The sequence below is a fragment of the Chelonia mydas genome, chromosome 10 (assembly GCF_015237465.2).
Source record: "Chelonia mydas isolate rCheMyd1 chromosome 10, rCheMyd1.pri.v2, whole genome shotgun sequence".
Lineage (NCBI taxonomy): Eukaryota > Metazoa > Chordata > Testudines > Cheloniidae > Chelonia > Chelonia mydas.
In genome coordinates this window covers 64,631,544-64,651,115 of record NC_051250.2, presented here as the reverse complement: position 1 = coordinate 64,651,115, position 19,572 = coordinate 64,631,544, and the positions used below count along the sequence as shown (strand labels likewise).

The window sequence follows — 19,572 nt, the reverse complement described above, 5'->3', positions numbered from 1 at the left end:
CACTTGTAAAAATATTTAATCATGCCCTTCCAGATATCAGTGTATTTTTAACAAACATTTCCAATTACAATGCAAATGCATAAAGGATGATGGAATGTAGGAGGAAAATTGGGGATTGATTGACAAAATTCAGACTGCAAAAAGATTGTCAGTAAAAACACTACTCTTCCCCACAGCACCAATTACTACTTACCTCTGGACTGTCTTGTTTAAATAGGTTTGTGCTTGTATTGGTATCTCTGTGTTTCATTACTAATCCAACAACAGATGATAAATTCTTTTGGACAAAATGGGTTTCCAAATTCACAAAAATAGACAGACCACCAAATGGCAGCTTCATTTCAGTGATGCTATATACCTACAATAGCCAAAAGTGCTTCTGGCACGCCTACTGCTAAAAATACTATACAAGTTATATGATGCATGTATATATATTTGCAGATTGCAAGGAACGTACACATGACTTTAGGGCTCACAGTTCCCACAATCAATGGCACTTAATATACTTTATTAATACAAGCATTTTGTCCTCAGGATCCTCTGGCACTTTGCAGTATTCATTTTTTTTAAATGATAGAAAAGCCTTTTACTCCTGAAGATCTTGTATCCAAAAGCCAGAATAGACCTTTAAGTATGGATATAAATTAAAAATCCTTAACTGTCCCACTGTTTCATTTTATAGATGATTGAAATCTTAATTTATCTGAGGTCCAGATGTATTGGACTATCTTGTAGAGATGCAATATTTGTCTGACAGTGACTTCTGCAAATAATCTGGGAAATGGATTAAAGGGTGAAAGTAAGTCAGTTCAGATAATAGACATCCCCAAAGTTTTTCCTCTTACACCAAGACATCTATTTAGCCTCCCCAGATTCTAACTGACACTATTCAGTAGAACTATTTCTTGCAACTTGTTTGTGAGAATGATCTGTACCAGGATTACCAGGCTAACTACACCTCATACACTTTGAACTTTTTGAGTACACCCCCTCTGGACCTCAGGCAATTCTCTTTTTCTTGGGGTGAAATCATGTGTTTCTCCTATTCTCAGACCAGGTGCTAGGTGGCAGTAACCTCTGTATCAACTGTGATCACCTTAGGTCTGACTTCGGCTGCCGTTCTAGTCCCTCTGGGGCAATGACAGTGGTAATTAGTGACCAATCAGCTTCTTTAAAGCAAAGTATAATTTATTTAGACCAAAACCATTTCAGATTAAACATTTTAAAAACTATAAATCAGAATAAAGTCCATGCCTATTTTCTCCTAATGCTTACCATTCTGTGAATCTCAGAATCCCCAATTCCTCTGGGCTCCTTCCTTCCTTGATTGCTCTATACAGCTTGTCTGCTTAGACAGCTCGCTGATAAGTCAACCCCCCTGCCCACGCAAGCTTTTTAACACTTTAAACTTTTGATCTCTAGTTCCCAGCCTGGCAAAACAAGATTTATGGCATGTTGGAGACTAAATGTAGGATCCCTATGTCTAACACCTGGCCTCAACTGTCCCTTTAGTGTGTATGTAGGTATTCTTATCTGGGAAGTCATTGTATTGCAGTCCTGTACAGTTCCCATTGAATTCAAGCATTATAGGCATATAAAACATTCTACTAAGACCAGTGCAAATTAGCACAATGCATTCAGACAGGGCAGTCTTATAACCCAGTACAAAAAAAATCATCCCCTCACTGACCTAGTCAGATATACATTGTTCATACCATTATTGCATATCAATATTCATAGATCAAGATGTAGCAGTTCCTACAGTATTCATAACTGTAGTACATATCCACTGCACTGTCAATCTGATTTTGGGAGCTGAGGGACAACAGGAAAGGAGTCCTTATAGGAGTTGAACATATACTGCTTGAAACCAAAGCAAGTCTGTGGCAGCCTAATATATATCTTACAGTTTTATTCTAAGGGCTCATCTACACTTGGAAATTCAATTTTGATAAATTTTCAGATAAACCCTAAGAAAGAGACTTTGTGATGCAGGATAGAACTTATTACTGGATAAAGACTTTTTTGGTTTGTGAAAGGCTTGGCTTACAATTCAGAATAAAAGCGTAGTCCAAATCAATCAGCTATGAGGAAAAGTATGTAATAACTACAGTGCAAGGGACCCCAAAATTAAGCAAGTCTCTGCCACTCAAGTTTAGTTTATATCAATAACAGGCCTTAATCAGAAGAATGCTGTCTGAAAAATTCAGTACTTTTAAAAGACTGTTATATTTAATGCAAACAAGATTTTAACTTTTATTTTTCCTTTAACGTGAAAGATTTTTGTAATCTAGAACAAGTAAAAATTTGCTATATTACATACAAAACCAGAAAATTATAATGCAATATTAAAAAGCAGTACACACACAATATAATGAAAGTTGCAATCCATAGGGAAAAATCTATGCTTCAAATGATTATTGCAAATATAGCCTTGTGTAAAAGGTGAACAGCATGAGAAAAAAGTCATTTATGCCCCCTTTTAATTTCTTTATAAAGTATAAATGTGGCATGAAAGGTCATTTTTTCTAAGCGTTTTCTTCTTTGCACTAGATATTTAGTTCTTGTCTAGTTTAGAATATTCTATGGACCACTGGGAGCTAGTACGATCATGACAATATTACAGTACAAAAGTAGTAAAAATCTTACTGAGATGAGAAGTGACTTTTATTCAGACTTTAAAAATTTAATTTTGTTAACACCTACTTAATTCAATCATCCAATGGTTTGGAGAAAATGAATCTTCATTAAAGATTTAATACCCTTGTGCCTTCAGTTAAAGGCAGCTTTCAATACACAGTGCAAGTCCTCAAAGATTTCTGGCTGTTGTGGATGGCCCCTTTGACTGTGTCAGACCTCTTACTGGTACTGGTCTTAAGAGTCGCATTCTGGCTCACAGAAGTGCTGACTGACTGGGACTCGGAGGTAGAAGGTCCCATGGAAGACCATGCTTAATACTTCTATGTCAAAAACCAGCAGAATGAATATATATAAAGCCTTTCAATCCTTCTTTCTATACTGTAAGGAAGGAAAAATGGGTACTATAAAACTTTTCTGCCCTTTGTTTTTTAATAACAATTTTAGAAGAATTGTTATAAAAAATCATGCATTTCTAAAAGATTATATAAAGATTATATTAAAAAACACCAATTTTTGCATATCATTCTTCAGATTTTTCTGATTTAAGAGGATACTTCCTTATTAAATAATTTTTCATAAAAATCCAAATCTGTGAGGGTTAATGATGGTTTTACAATCTTCAGTGATTTTACAAAATGCTCATGTTTCACACAAGTTGCTTCAAGTCCATTCTCTTGTAATGCCTGCAAAGCAGCCTTAAAAAAAATACAAACAAACAAAAAACACACGATTTAGAGAATTTGAAATGTTTTCAGCTTTATCAGGAGCTCCGACATTACAAATCAATCTTTTCAAAACTTAAAAATAAAAATGAACTTTATGTCCAGTGTTTCGACACAGTACTGTATGACTCAAGATAAAAAAAACCAATAGGTATACATTAGATGAAGTCAATTTATCAGATAATACAAATGTTAGTTTGCCTTCTCTATTCTTCTATTCCAAATTCAGTTAATACTGTTTCACTCACTGCATCTAGTTGATTGAGATAGAAGACATATTCTTGGTCACTTAATTCTTCAGATGTTCTATCTAACCTCCCCCTTCCTCAAATATTTGAGGACACATCTCTCTTGCCCTAGGCTTTTTTTTCCCGATTTATCAATGTTAATTTCAGCAATAAATTCTATGATGTGTAGTACAAGGAAACAATTTATCTGGATTTTAAGTAAGGCTTTGAAAAGGAAAGCAAGAGGATAAGTTCTGGAGCAAGTACTAGAGTAGTCCCTTACTCCAACTAACCTGTAAATTTTGTCAAAGAAATCCATCAGGTTTGTTTGGCATTATTTTTTTTGTAAATTAACCCATGTTGCTTATCATTCACTCTTTTAAATGCTCCCTCTGCTTCAATGAGAGAGTAAACAGAACCCAGCAGATTCTGGTAAATGCAGGTAAGAAGGACAGAGCCACTTTGGGAGCATGCTCCCAAGATGCTCTATGATTTTTGGAGGGGCAGGTCTGGAGTACAGGAAGAGAAGGCATTCCTCACAGCGTGCTCATCTCCTTACACATTGGATATGTGCCTAGGTTGTTTCTACTAAACAGAAATAATTCAGGCTCCTTACTTGCATTATTTGAAGGTGTTTTTGAGCACTGTGTGTTTGTCCAAGGATAGGAGCTCTTGACAGGAAGAGAGGGATTAGAACTATCTTTCTGCAGGACTGGATTTACCCTCCTTCCCAAAAATCTAAGTTAGTAAAGTTGCATCACCTGCCGTCTCCATACCATCTGCTGCAGGGAGAGTTTCCAGGCTCCACAAACTATCTGCTTCTTTTGGATGCCTCCACAGGAACAATTTATTCTAAATTTGCACCTAGTTCAACTTCAGTACTAGCAGGTCCCTTATTTACTGGGTGTATTTTACTGGTACAACATATGTTTTTCAATCAACTGGTATAAAATTTTTCTCATTTGTCTTACCCTTTTCATTAAAAATTGAGGAAAAGTACAAATATCTTAGAATATTCTATAATTTGGCCTCTCTCCATCTAAAGTATTCACTTACAGATTACTTCACTGATTAAACAAAAAGCTCCTTACCTCCTTGCAGAGATTTTCAATATCGGCTCCAGAAAAGAGTTTGGTTTGAGCTGCTAGGTATTCTAATGACACATCAGAATCTATTGGGATTTTTTCTGTGCAAATTTTCAAAATAGAAAGCCTTCCCTATGATACAAGCACATTACAAAAGACAAAGGACAGTCACTTATGTACTATTTGTTTAGGCCTATTTTCTGCCACCTTTACTCATGTTGACTAGTACTTTACTCTGCAAGTTCTAAACTCAAATATACTACAGTACAGTAACAACACACAATATTCTGCTTGTGATCAATAACTGCCAAGAAACAAAAACTCAGTTTACCACAGAGTAATCATACGATGCATTGAAGGTGGACAGTAAGACAGCAGTTGAAAATATTTATTGGCACAGCTCAATAATGTATAATCAATAATGAATAATCAATAATCAAACTTGACTTGAATTCTGAACGCTAGCAGTTTGAATGAAAATCTAGTTGGGTTGCCAGGTATCTTACTGGTCTGTAGGACACTAAGGTATAGTTTTCCGGCAATATCCTCACCAATTCCAACAATTTTTACATCATCTCACGATTTCGTAAAATCACGAATCACTGGATCTTGCTGCCCTTTTTTTTTTTTTTTTGGTTTTCTTTTGTACCTTCGTGCTCCCACCCCTAAGTTGGTATAGGCTATCTGAAGAACTAGAATGCAAGACAAAGAAAACCACAAAAGAATGTAGAATGCTCAACTATCTATGCTATAAAAAGAAAAGGAGGACTTGGAGTACCTTAGAGACTGACACATTTATTAGAGCATAAGCTTTCGTGTGCTACAGCTCACTTCATCAGATGCATCTGATGAAGTGAGCTGTAGCTCACGAAAGCTTATGCTCTAATAAATGTGTCAGTCTCTAAGGTGCCACAAATCCTCCTTTTCTTTTTACGGATACAGACTAACACGGCTGCTACTCTGAAACCTATCAGTGCTATGTTGGCTGTTGGTGTTTTTTTTTTTTTTTTTTTTTTTTTTTTAAGTAAGGAGTTGGCAATACTATAAGCAGATCTCTCAGCAATGCTTATGGTTAAGGTTGTCTAATACTTTCCATTCTAAGTCACTTTTTTCAATTGCTTATACCTTTACCCACATTTTAACCTTTTGGACTGAAATATTCCATGTTTGCCCTCTGCTTCAGGCTGACTTTTTCTAGCAAGTTTCAGAGAAACAGTTCAGTTTCCAAGAACAAGGCTAATACAGTAACTCCTCGCTTAATGTTGTAGTTATGTTCCTGAAAGATGCTACTTTAAGTGAAACAAAGTAAAGCGAATCCAATTTCCCCATAAGAATTAATGTAAAAAGTGGGAGGTTAGGTTCCAGGGAATATTTTTTTGCCAGACAAAACTATATTTTATACACACACACACAGACAGAGTAAAGTGTTAATTTAATATTGTACAAAGCAATGATGATTGTAAAGCTTGACTGAGGTGGTGAATTCAGAGGGTGAAAGAGGGTGGGATATTTCCCAGGGAATGCCTTACTGCTAAATGATGAACTAGCACTCAGCTGAGCCCTCAAGGGTTAACACATTGTTCTTAATGTAGCCTCACGCTCTACAGGGCAGCACGAATGGAGGGAGGTGAGACACCATGGCAGAGAGAGAGAGAGACATACACTATGTGTCTGTGTGTGAGAGAGACGCACATTACCGCTTTAAGTAGACAGACCCCTCTCTAAGTTCACTGCCTTTTCAAGTAGATCAGGGAAGTTGCATCAGCAGCTGCTGCCAGCAAGCTCCTTCTATCCTGAGCCCTGTGGTGTGTGTCCCCCTGCTTCGTGGAGATGCAGGTACAGGAGCAGGGGGACACCCTGACATTAGCACCCCCCTTCTCCACCCCCCTGCACAGCAAGAAGGAGGCTCCTGGTAGCAGCTCCAAGGCAGAGGGCAGGAGCAGCACATGGCAGTGGGGGGAGGGACACCTGAACTGCCTGGTAACTGCGCACAGGGAACTTAGGGGAGCTGATAGGGGGGGCTGGCGGACCACCCTGGTTCCGAGCCCCCACCAGCTCCAACGGGCTGCTCTTTCTGTAAGCAGTGGACAAAGTAGGCCGCAGCCAAATAACATAATAAGGGAGCATTGTGCAACTATAAACGAGCATATTCTCTAATTGATCAGCAAGGTAACAACGAAACAACGTTAACTGGGATGACTTTAAGTGAGGAGTTACTGTAATATAAACTGACCTACGCACAGGCAGTTCTGGCACTTCCTAACTTCTGAATGCTTGATTTTGCAAATATATCATCATCAAGCATTCAAAAGTCAGGAAGTGCCAGAAATGCCTGTGCCTTGGTCAGAGTGTCTGAAGAGTGTACGTTTTTATATACATTTAAATGCTATTTTATAATCCAGGCTGCTTTCATATTTATTTTAAAAGCTGGACATTTTAGTAGTTAATCTTCAGTGCAAACCGTTACCCACTCTTACATACATTATAGTACTATAACTCTTTTTGTTGTTGTTAAGAAACAGTATACCTACAACTTCACACCTCTACTTAAATTTGTGTACAGATTTAAAATGCTTTACCTTCTGATCTGGAGGTGGAATATAGATGATCTTGTCTAACCTTCCAGGGCGCAACAACGCATCATCCAACTTGTCTGGTCTATTTGTTGCAGCAACTATCATGACATCTTTGTTCAAAACTTCTTGAAACTCTAGCTTAATGAGATTATATATGCAGCAAATTAGATGGGTATACAGTGTTTTATATGCTTTGGGCTACAGGACAAGTATAATTTGTAAGTGTCAACTAAGAGGAGAAAAAGAGAGGCAATACAATGAATAAATGCATATATCCATATGTAGTCATATTCCTTTTCACTACAAACCTTTCTACTTTGTGTAGGCCAATATACCAATATGTCATACAAAGAAGAATCATCAATATCCATTCTGGTAATGCATATGGAACTTTCTTGTGGTCAGAGTCTAGCAAGATTGTGTGTGTCAGATTGAGTGCAGAGATGATGTAAGATGGTGATGGAGGGTTCTTCAGTATGCCAGAATGGGGGTGAGGATCTAATTTCACCACCTTGAAATCCATTTTAACAGCATAGCGGGAGCATGTTAGCTATGCCCAATGTTGTATGTAAAAGAAAATACTGGGTACTGTCAAGAAGCTGACAAAGGCAGCAGAAAGGTAATGTTTTAATCTGTGAAAGCCAATGGTTTAAACTTCTGGAGCACTTTAGCAATAAAATCTACCCTTCTTCTTATATATGTGAGTGTACATACCTGTCTCTCCTTTTCGTTTTGTTCTTGACGATCACCTTCAAGCTGTAATTTATTTCCTCTTCTCTCTGTGACTTTAACGCCAACACCATCTAATTCATTAAGAAGGACAGAAAGAACCTTCTCTGGGGCACCATGTCCAGTTTTGCAGGCTGATCGAGATCCTAGGATAGAATCAATCTCATCCAGGAATATTATTGCTGGAGTATGTGCTCTTGCTTGACGAAAAACCTTTTATTGGGTTGATAAAATAAATTTAAAATGTTGTAATGCATGTATAAGCTCCACCATGTCAACTGAAAACACTTGTAATATATTTTCTATACTTTTACTGAACTAATTCACTTTAAATAAGTATTTATTTACAACACTCAGTGGAGACCAATCAGGTTTACATTTACTGTATAGCAGACTCTAGGTGCCTAACCTAATACTAAGGTCAACCAAAGAACAAAAAGCCATACATAATAGATAGATTAAAGAAATGAGTTTGAAAAATAACTTGGGGACATATGCTCAGCTGACGTAAATGGCAATAGCTCTTCTGAAGTCAATTGAGCTGTATCCATTTACACCAGATGAGAATCAGCCCTCAAAGTCTTAAAAAGTAAAAATATAGGAGTGATGAATACTTTATACAAAAATAAGCAAATTATACATCATATGTGATTAAAAACCAAACCTGAGACAAAATCTTCTCTGAATCTCCAACATAAGGTGAAAAAAGGTCAGCACCACTAACAGAAAGAAAGGAACAATGGCAGCTTGTGGCCACAGCCTTCACCAGAGTGGTTTTGGCGCATCCTGGTGGCCCATATAGGAGAATACCCTTTGGCTGAGACAGTCCCATTCTCACAAAAGCCTGAGGAAACTTCATAGGCCACTCAATACTCTGTAAATACAGAAAGGATGAAACATTTGCAGTGATGTATCTACTGACACATTAGCCAGTAAAACTATTGGTCACACTACAGCCCTTTACCTTGTTGCATTACCACAGTGGAGGTCAATGGACATACTCCAATTTGACCCTCTTTGTTATAAAAGAGATAAGGCAGTGGGTAGGGCATTCTCCGAGAGGGCACGCTGGTTGACTAGAACTCACTTCCCCTTTAGTCTGAAATAGCCAAAATTTATAGATTCTAAAGCAGGGGCTGGCAAACTTTTTGGCCTGAGGGCCACATCGGATTTCCAAAATTGTATGGAGGGCCAGTTAGGGGTGGCTGTGTCTCCCCAAACAGCCAGGAGCGGCCCGGCCCCTGCCCGCTATCTGACCTCCCCTGCTTCTTGCCCCCTGACAGCCCCCCTAGGACTCCTGCCCCATCCAACCCCCACCCCCGATGGCCCCCCTAGGACTCCTTCCCCATCCACACCCCACTCTTCCTGTCTCCTGACTGCCCCTGGGCCCCCTGCCCCTAACTACCCCCCGCTGCCCCATCCAACCCCTCCTCTCATTCCTGACTGCCCCCCTGGGACTCCTGCCCCATCCAAACCCCTCCTTCTCCCTGTCCCCCGACTGCCCCCGGAACCCCTGCCCCTGACTGCCCCCTGCCGCCACATCCAACCCCCCCTCCTTCCTGACTGCCCCCCCAGGACCCCGCTCCCATTCAACCCCCCTGTTCCCCGCCCTCTGACTGCCCCGACCCCATCCACACCCCCGTCCCCTGACTACCACCCCAAACTCCCCTGCCCTCTATCCAACCCCCCTGCCTGGAGCACTGGTGGCTGGCGGCGCTACAGCCGTGCCACCCAGAGCACCAAGACAGGCAGCCGTGCCACCTGGCTGGAGCCAGCCATGCCACCGCGCAGCACAGAGCACCGGGTCAGGCTGCGGCTCTGCAGTTGCGCTGCCACCCAGAGCATTGCGCCGGCAGCGCAGTGAGCTGAGGCTGCGGGAGAGGGGGAACAGCAGGGGAGGGGCTGGGGGCTAGCCTCCTTGGCCAGGAGCTCAGGGGCCGTAGTTTGCCCACCACTGCCCTAAAGGGTTGAGGGTAGTTGGAATGAGATGGGCATATGCTGAAGCAGTAACTGTCCTCTACTGGCTGATGTGTTAATTTTCTATGGTATGCTCCTGGGTGATATTTTGAGATTGTAAATTTAATTACACAAAGTGCTAGAGCCTGTGTATAGGCAATTTTAGTTTGATTTAAGAAAATACAAAAACGTGTTTTAATACTTTAAAGTAGTTAGGAATAAAATTTTAAATATGAATTAAAGACCGATGCAATTCCCATAAGAACACTTTTCAATACTGCACCGTATAGAACAGTTTGAGGTAGATGGGAGAGATTATAGTTTTGTTTAAATGTATTCTGCACTCTACCTGTTTTAACTTTAATTTTACATCTTCAAGACCACCAATTTGTTCCCATGTAACGGGTTTAAAGTCAGTTAGTCCAACACTGCTTCGAAAGGAAGATGGCTGAATTTTTTTAAAAGCTTCATGGAAGTCTGCCATGTTAATCAACATGTGAACTGAATCCTGAAGAAATGCACAAAGAACAAATAAAAAAGGAAAGCACTGTTTCTCCTTTGCATTATTAATAATTTATATAGCTCCATTAGATGTCCACAGCATTTTACAATTTGTCAAATGTAACTGACAAAGAAGAGAACTCCTATCCTATGTATGACAGACACAAGTACAAACACGTACCAACAAAATAGTGTGCATTCATTGTGGCTGGATACATTTTTTGTTATGGCACAGGGCTGGACACTTCTGTAAGAAACTGATGTTTGAGAGAGTATCTTTGATTTTCTCCTGAATCTACTCTACTTCCACCATATGGGACTCTAGTGAGGGAAGCTGCTGATAAATCCAGGGTTTAGGGTCACTACATACAGGATTCCTAGTTCTCTCTCAAATATGAGAGAATGGTCCCCATTTACTCATGTACCTGTTCCAGTAAATACAGCAGAATGCATTTAGATCGACTATATGGGCCAAAGGCATTAACATAACCCAGTCACTGTCCAACATTAAACAGTGTTAAATAAGGTCTGGGGTTTGGTATACATAGACCTCAGCCTGTTTAGTACCCTGGCACATACTCCATTGAAAATCCTTTTAACCTTTAACAAAAGAAAGGAAAAACAGTTAAAGCATTTGAAATGTAAAATATTATATAAGGCTTTCATTTTAACAGCATCTCTTGCTCCCTTTACTTTTAGCTGGAGAAAGTCTTCAGATGGAGAATACCCTTCTTTGACAGTCTTTTAGATGATATCAGAGATGGCAATAACTGTCCTTTTGGGGAAAACAGAAGTTAGTTGAGATGGGCTGGAGCTGCTGTTCTTGAAGTTGGATCCCACCATCGCGTCTGGGATTCAGCTGGAGTTGGTAGAGGTGATGATGGCATATGGCTCCCTCTCTCTGGCCCAGATCAGGGTTCCAGGAAAAAATAGGGATGATAGCCATTATGGTGAAGCTTGTTCTAGTAGCTAATTTATCTTCACAAAGTCTCTTTCTTTAAAGACCCACAAAGGAAACTGTGGGCAAAATAGCCCATCCATTCATTATTTTGTCCACCAGTTAGGCCTACTTTCTGACATATCCATTTTGGTCTATTGATTTCTGGTTTCAAACTTTTCTTGTTTACTAGGCATGATCTTAATACAGTCCTTGAGTTCTATCAGTAGGCCTTTTTGTTTGGACTAATTCTGTCTGTTTCCTATTCATAACTTTTCCCATCAAAATTTGTTGTTATAGGCTACTGTGATCTCTTATGAATTTTCATGTCCTTTTTAGAGTTAAGCTCACAACTAGGGTAAATTTGTAGATCCAACCACCACAACATATCCCCTCACCTCAAACATTCTATAGAATACAGGCCTGCAAAAATCTTGGATTATGGATCTATTTTTCATCCTCAGTTCATGCTAAATTTCATCAAAGGCCAGGCTGATCCCTGGTATTGTTCAATGCTCTGCATATTCTTCTGGTCTATATTAGCAAACTCTGTAGCCATAATTCACCACCAATGCAGTTCCTCAAATGACATCTGAGGTAGAAGCTTTAAGGTAGACAGGACTCAGGTGTTTCCTACCATGTCACCTAAAAATGCCCCACATGAGTCCTGTCTACACTACTAGTAGCTTCCATTGTTGCTACCATCAGTGGTGACTTAGGATTACCGAGTTTGTTAGTATAGCCAGGGGTTCTCAGGACACATTTTTTAGTGGCCTCAGAGTGCAGCCACCAACTCTTGCTGGTGGCCGCTGTTAAAATTTTAACTAAAATTCCTAATTAAGTTTAAGAAAGACAGAAATAAATATGCACATATACATGTCCAAATCATTCCAATTTATTTATGTTGGGATTTTTTGCAGACTCAATAGCAAAAATAACGTACACTTGTCTCTATTCTTTATTGGAACTAAACAGAACAGAAACATGTTCTTGTCTTTTTTCTTCTTGTTTATTGTGTGCTTTGAGTTGCTTTTTTAAAGACTTTCTGGCTAGTGAGTCTGCTGCTGTGAAAAGTGATATTAACAAACATACAAATAGCACTTTTCACAGCAGAAGACTTACTCAGCGCTGGCAAGCCCAGGGACAAATTAAGCCCTGAATAGGGAGGTGGGTACAGTGGCAGTGGGGGCCAGAGGAATGGGGAGAATGAATGGAGCAGCAGTGGGGAACGGATGGGACACCAGGGAAGGTGAGGAACTCACTAGCAGCCTGCTCCTCCAGCATTTCTCTCTCCAGAAGGGAGCAGGACCCAATCCCTGCTGGCAGCCTCAGGGGAGGGGCCACTGCTTTACCCTGTCCCTGAGGCTGTGGCTGCAAGAAAAGCCCCTTGTGGCCATATGTGGCCGGTGGCTGCATTTGAAAAAATGCTGGATAGATATAGCTCTACAGGCAGAGCATGAATCTGAGGGACACTGTATTCTCCACATCATAGTGGAGAAATTCAGCACAGGGCTAAAAACCCCACTGACTGCGAGATATTGGACCTTCTTCCTTCCCTCCCGTGGAGAGTTTCCTGAAGCCTGGCAAGCTACCCCCTATATTATGTTTGCTGAAGTCTACAGATTTCATAATAAAACTTAATAAGCTACACTTTGCAGAGGAGTTGGCAGCGTACACAGCACAGAGGCCAGCAATTTGGTTTATTTTTTCTTTGTCCATCTTTTGACAGAAGGGCTGCTTCTGTCAGGGCTACTGGGTTCAACTTTATTTTAATTATCATTTTCAGTTTTTGTACAGGATACATGGTGATGGAGGTTCTATAAATAAAATGTTCCCCTGTTAACACCATCTGGGGAAGAGGGTAAAGTGCTCCAGCATCTCCCATAGATTCTATGATTCCAGAGATATTCTGGATCTTGATCTCACAGAAGCACTCCTTGACTTCTTTTCTGCCCCTCCACTCCACCTTGATGAACAAGGGAGCAATCGAAGCCTTTGCTCCCCTTCTCCTAGCAGTCCTGACTGAGGGGGAAGAAAGATTAACAAATAATGCTTCCCTGAGACCTAGATCTACAACATCCCAGAAACATTACTGCTGCACAATAGGAAATTGTAACTATTCTCTTCTGGCCAATATGTTCATGCAATATTAGACACACAAAATAAGTCTCTATTTGTGCAAACCACAACACAAACTACTAAATGACTCACCTTATTAAGGAACAGAATTTTATATACATTGCCTGTAGCTTATAGAAGAGACCTTAGGTGGAAAAATGTATACAATTTGCTCTTCAATTAAAAACAAAAACAAAAACTTACATTCTCTCCCTTGTACAACACTAAAAAGCTCATGGAGAGAATAAAGATATTCCACATCACCTTTTCACTCAAGGAAATGGCAGTCACTTGATGACTGGATTGAAAGACAGAAGCAAAGCTTATAATTACATCTATAACATATTTTCTAGCTTATTTGAGTATTATTTGAATATTCTCATCCCTGAATTAGTCATTTTATATATTAAAGTAGAGTGATATTAGTGTGGAAAAAGTGATAAATGTGAATAATGACATCTTTCTGGTTTAATCTGACTCCTTACCAAACAGCTGTGGAGGACAGCCTGCATAGCAGCTTCTCTGCAGAGTGCTGTAAGATCAGCTCCAACATATCCAGTTGTCATTTCTGCTAGGTTAATCAAATCAACATCAGTGGAAATAGGCATATTAGAAGTAATCAGCTGTAGAATAGACCTTCTCTGTTTAAGTGTTGGTGTCCCAATGATAACCTAAAATAAATACAATAAATGGAAATTTATCAGTGTTTTGCTATATTTCTCTCTCACTCTTTAGCCTTAGATAAGTCACTTGTGTTGTCTGTATCTTAGACTCCCTCATGCAAATTCTCCTCTTCTCACATTGTTTCAGAAGGGACTAATTAATGGCTCTATAATACTCTGAAAATATAAAGCACTATATGAGTACTTTTCATTTACACTTATTTAATTTTCCAGGTTAGTAGCATTTCAACAAATAGATGTTTTATAAAAGAATGCCACCTAGTGTCTAAAGTCATATTTGAAAGATGAATCAAAAGGAGATTTAACAGTGAAATAATTATTTCCTTACAACATAAGAACACAAAAGCCTAGTGCAGTGGTTCCCAAACTTTTTCCACCGCTTGTGCAGGGAAAGCCCCTGGTGGGCCAGGCCGCTTTGTTTACCTGCGGCGTCCACAGGTTCGGCCGATCACAGCTCCCAGTGGCCGCGGTTTGCTGCTCCAGGCCAATGGGAGCTGCTGGAAGTGGCAGCCAGTAGGTCCCTTGGCCCGCGCTGCTTCCAGCAGCGCCCATTAGCCTGGAGCAGCGAACCGCGGCCACTGGGAGCCAAGATCGGCCGAACCTGCGGACGTGGCAGGTAAACAAACCGGCGCAGTCCGCCGGGGCTTTCCCTGCACAAGCAGCGGAACAAGTTTGGGAACCACTGGCCTAGTGATAACACTTTTCTATTTAAAAACTGTACAGGACACAAATCAGATTAAAAAAAACCCATGGAGAATGATTACTCTGTGCCCTGTTAAATAAAGCTAATCGCTATAAAATTAAGTAACACATGGAATAAACAAAGAAAATATGACTGCACAAAAATGTAATTGAGTAGCACAAAAAAAGGACCAACAAGCCCGTAAGTATAAAATAAAACTGAGTAGAGAATGTGCATAAATTATTGAAAACCTGCTAAAATATTATCAAAATTGTGTATTTCACTTGTTAATAATTCTGTCCAATCCTGAAAATTTAGATAAAAGTGTGAATGCAGTACAGAAGAATATATCAAATTTGAACTGACTGGGATAATCTTTCAGAATTACTGATTTTAGGCCATGATCCTGGAATAGACCCTTGCATCAAGTTTGTTGCAGGTTCAAGGTTTTAGTGAGTACATAGACAGACAATAAAGGAAACAAGGATGCATCACTTTGCTGACTGTATTTTTTGTCCATTTATTTTGACAACTGTAAGTTAGTATTTGATGTCCGAGAGAGATCCTAAAACACAAGCAAAGGTGATATATTTTGTAAAAATAATCAAATTAGTACATTAACTAAAATGAGCTCTCACTAGAGCACTCTGCTATTAAATCTTTCATGCAAGGGGCAAAAAGTGTCAATTTTGTGTGTGAATTACCATGGTTGTACCTGAACATCACCACTTTATGTACAGTCCAAAGAGTCCCTAGAATGTACTACTTTTACATTTTAGAAGTAGATTTAGTGCTTATGAAAGGTGCCATACTGACAGAAGTTAGTCTTGTCTATCTTAATACATTATTGCTAATACTGTCCGCTTTTGCTATCACCAGCCAGCTCAGCTCATTGCTCCCAGCCAGGTATACACTAGAAGTTTTACTGGTATAACTCCTAGTGTAGATACAATTTATACTGGCAAAAAAGTACTTTTGCAGTAGAACTTATACCAGTTCAACAAGCAAAATGATGAACAGCAAAAGTACTTTTATGCTGCATAACTGCATGTACACTAGGGTTTTTGCAAGTACAGAAAGGTTGTTAAAATAATTCACAACTATAACCAATTTTGTTATAATTTGAGTGTAGACCTTGCCTCAGTTAATCAGGTTTCATTTGCATGGCATCTGATATCATAGGACTACTAATTCAGCAGGTGTCCACTGAGACTTCCTGGAAAAACAGGGAATAGATTCAGATTATAAAGCCACTGTGATCATCCAGTCTAACCTCCTGTATAACACAGGCTTCTTACAGGACTTCCCTGAATTCATGTTTGAACTGAAGCAGTTCATTCAGAAAAATGTCCATATCTTGATTCAAAAATTTCCAGTGATGGGAGAAGCCACAAAAATTTTGATAAGTTGTGTCAATGATTACCCTCACTGTTAAAAATGTATGCCTTACTTTCAGTCTGAAAGTCAATTTCCAGACACTGGATCATTTTATACCCTTGTCTCCTAGATGGAAGAGCCCCCCCACCCTCCTTTTTGGGCCATGTAGAAACTTATAGATGGCAATCACCCCTTAACCTCACTTTGTTAAGATAAGAAGATTGAGCTCCTGGACTTTATCACTATAAAGCATATTTTCCAATCCTTTAATCATTCTGGTAGCTCTTCTGAACCCCTTCCAATTTATTAACACCTTTCTGAAATTGTGGACACCAAAACTTCAGTATTCCACAAGGAGTTGCACCACTGCCAAATACAGAAATAACTTCCCTATTCATATTCAATATTCCTGTTTAAACATCAAAGGATTGCATTAACCCTTTTGGCCACTGTCACACTGGGAGTTTGTGTTCAGCTGATTATCTACCACGACCCCCAGTCTTTTTCAGCTACTGCTTCCCAAGATAGGGTCCTCCATCCTGTAAACATGGCCCTGGTTCTTTATTCCTAGATATATAATTTTACATTTGGCTGTATTAGACAAACCTCGTACTGCTTACTTGTGTTCATCTTACTATGTAATCCAGAGCAATTACCTGTCCTCTGCATTATTTATAATTCTCCCAACTTTTACGTCAGCTACAAATTTTATCAGTGACAATATGAACCAACCCCTGTGAGACCCCACTAGAAATAAACCTGATCGACCACGATTCCCCATTTACAGGTCTCATAATGTAATTGTCAGCTAGCCAGTTTAATCCATTTAATGTGTGCCATGTTAATTTTGTACCATTCTAGTTTTTTTTATCAAAATGTTTTGTGGTACAGTTAAATGCCTTACATCAGTTTAAGTTCATGTTTAGTAATATAAACCTTTAATCAATGATGTAAAAAGCAAGAAGGGGAAAAAACTCTCGAAGCATCATTATAAAGCAGCAAAAAGGTAACTTTTTCTTCTCCTTTGTAGGTCACTGATCTATAGTGAGAAATAGGGCATCAAACCCAATCAGCTGACATGACACTGCAGAACACCACCACTAGGCCCTTCTTCAGCAATTTTTCAATAGAAGAAAGATAAATGGTATTAAAGCGTCAGAACAAAACATGAGGAACAGGCTATGCTCACCTCTCGGTCAAATCTACCATGCCTCCTCAGTGCAGGATCTAAGGCATCGGGCCTGTTTGTCGCTGCCATGATGACCATCTCATTTTCACTACCTATGCCGTCCATAAGTGTTAACAATTGAGCAACAATACGATTTTCAGGGACGCTGTTTGAACTTCCCCGTTTAGGGCACAAAGAGTCAATTTCATCAATAAAGAGAATAGTTGGTCCCTCACTGGACAATTCCCTGCCTTGTTCAAAAACTCTTCGCAAATTCTCTTCACTTTCTCCAGGCCTTGAGCCATATATAGCCGGACCACTAATGCAAAGCAAATATGCCCCCACTTCCCTTGCAACTGCCTTTACGAGAAGAGTCTTCCCCACACCTGGAGGGCCCACCAACAGTACTCCACTACGGACAGAAAGACCCAACTTCTTGAAGGTTTTGGGAAAATGTAAAGGCAAAACAATCATCTCTTTCAAAGAGCTGCCCAAATCATCCATTCCTGCAACTGAAATTTGTGCAGTGTCCTTTGACAAATGTCTGTACCATTCTAAAGTGACTACCTCCTTAATGTTTATATTAGTTTTGGGAACTATCAGGCCAGCTTGTTCTGTGGAAGCATCTACAGCCAGTATTTCAACACACACCACTGGATTTCCAGGAATTGGGGAAGCAGTAACAACATGGTGAAGAGAAACATACACATTTCTCAGCAGCTCTTTCACTATCTCCTGTAGTGTTTCTTCTGGGGTGGATTTTTTCACAGTAAGGTTCTTAAGGACCACTTTCACGGTTACTTTTCTCAACCGGTGACAGGCCAAAAGCTTCAAGTGACTGACACTCAGCGTGAGACCTTTCAACTTGCTTGCAGCTAAGCCTGAAGTTTTGCATTTTAGATCAAGCTGCAGGTAACCATCAGCCAAATCATTTCTGGGCCAGGCGGTGCATAAACAGCAGCCACCAGGAACCGTGATCCGAAGTGGGGACCCGAGCTTGGCTCCCAGAGTGGATAACGTGGCAGGTCCCATCCTGCATCTTTGTGTGCCTTCGTCCCCTGGGTCTAGGGGGAGCAGCTTCAGGAGAGCAGCCGCCATAGCCGATATTACACAGGGGTGACGGCAAAACACGTGCAAAGCGAGCCCCCTCGCCACCACAGCCGGCCGCCGACGTAAGGGCAAGGATCTTACGTGTGCATGGGACCCTTTGGCCAAGGGCTCTCACTCTCCAATGCGACCCCTCAAACCACCCGCCCCCGCGGGGAGCTGGCCAGGGGTCACTCCCCACCCACACAGAGGCTGCACTGGTGTCCCGTCCCCCCGCGGAACATACAGGGGAGCCCCCAGCCAGGCACAGGCAGCTCGTTGCCCCCAGACCCGCCGGCCCCCTCCCCACGCCTGACAAGCCTGGGGATGGCGGAGCGCCCCTCCCCCCCCGTTATATCGTTACAGGCGGGAATGGAAGAGCTGGGCGGGTTCTCGAGCCCGCCAGAGACCAGGGCACGTCGCGGGAGCAGAGCTGCGGGGCAGCCGCAGTCGAGCGGCTGAGCAGGTCTCTCGCAATGCGGAGACGCGCTCGGCGCTCGCTACCGGCAGCACCCGGGGCCGACCGGCAGCTCACCAGCGTCAGGAAAACATTGGCTTCTACCGCGTCCGAGCTATTGAGCATGCGTCCTGTCTGCGTCACCGCCTCGCGCATGCGCCGCACCGCCTCAGCCCTGCTAGGGAGCCGCCACCACTGCGCGCCGGAGTGGGATGGGGAAGCGTGGCTGTGTGTGCTGCCGTTTAACGCGCCCTCCCGGCAGCTAACGGGACTTCCCTCTCTGCTTCGCTCTTCTATTGGCCCCAAACACTGGCATGCCTGTACCCATCCACCTCCTCAGCACCCCCCTGGCAGTGAGAGACGTACCCGCGGGGACCGCCTCTCCTCGCTCGCCCCCCTGACACACCCCTCAAATGCCCTCCCTGCCTCGAGAGCTCTTGTCCCCAGCACCCCCGGTGGGGATCCTGTGCCCAAAGAGCACCCCCTGCTGTGTGAGAATCGCCTCGGGGATTGTGCGCCGCAGGGCGGGATAGTGCGCCGCAGGGCGAGAGCTCGCCTCCACCCTTCAGAGGGGCACTTTGTGCCTCAAGCACCCCCTGCTGGGGTTAGACCTCACCCACTTCCAGTG

The 19,572-nt window shown here is 41.4% G+C and overlaps 1 protein-coding gene across 2 annotated transcripts; it reads right to left on the bottom strand.

The window, feature by feature from the left end:
- On the bottom strand, positions 1-18,816 carry SPATA5L1 (spermatogenesis associated 5 like 1). Of its 2 annotated transcripts, XM_037910589.2 has the most exons (8): positions 17,423-18,816; positions 13,977-14,162; positions 10,285-10,443; positions 8,644-8,853; positions 7,965-8,192; positions 7,254-7,388; positions 4,681-4,806; positions 1-3,335 (listed from the first exon to the last, which is right to left on the bottom strand). In XM_037910589.2, exons 1-8 carry the CDS (start codon positions 18,497-18,499, stop codon positions 3,183-3,185), a joined length of 2,274 nt encoding a protein of 757 aa, XP_037766517.1. In that variant the 5' UTR covers positions 18,500-18,816; the 3' UTR covers positions 1-3,182. The 2 variants fall into 2 exon arrangements, 1 of the variants encoding a protein (XP_037766517.1); XR_005227049.2 differs by lacking the exon at positions 1-3,335 and having other exon boundaries at positions 7,254-7,384.
- Positions 18,817-19,572: the final 756 nt, after the last annotated feature.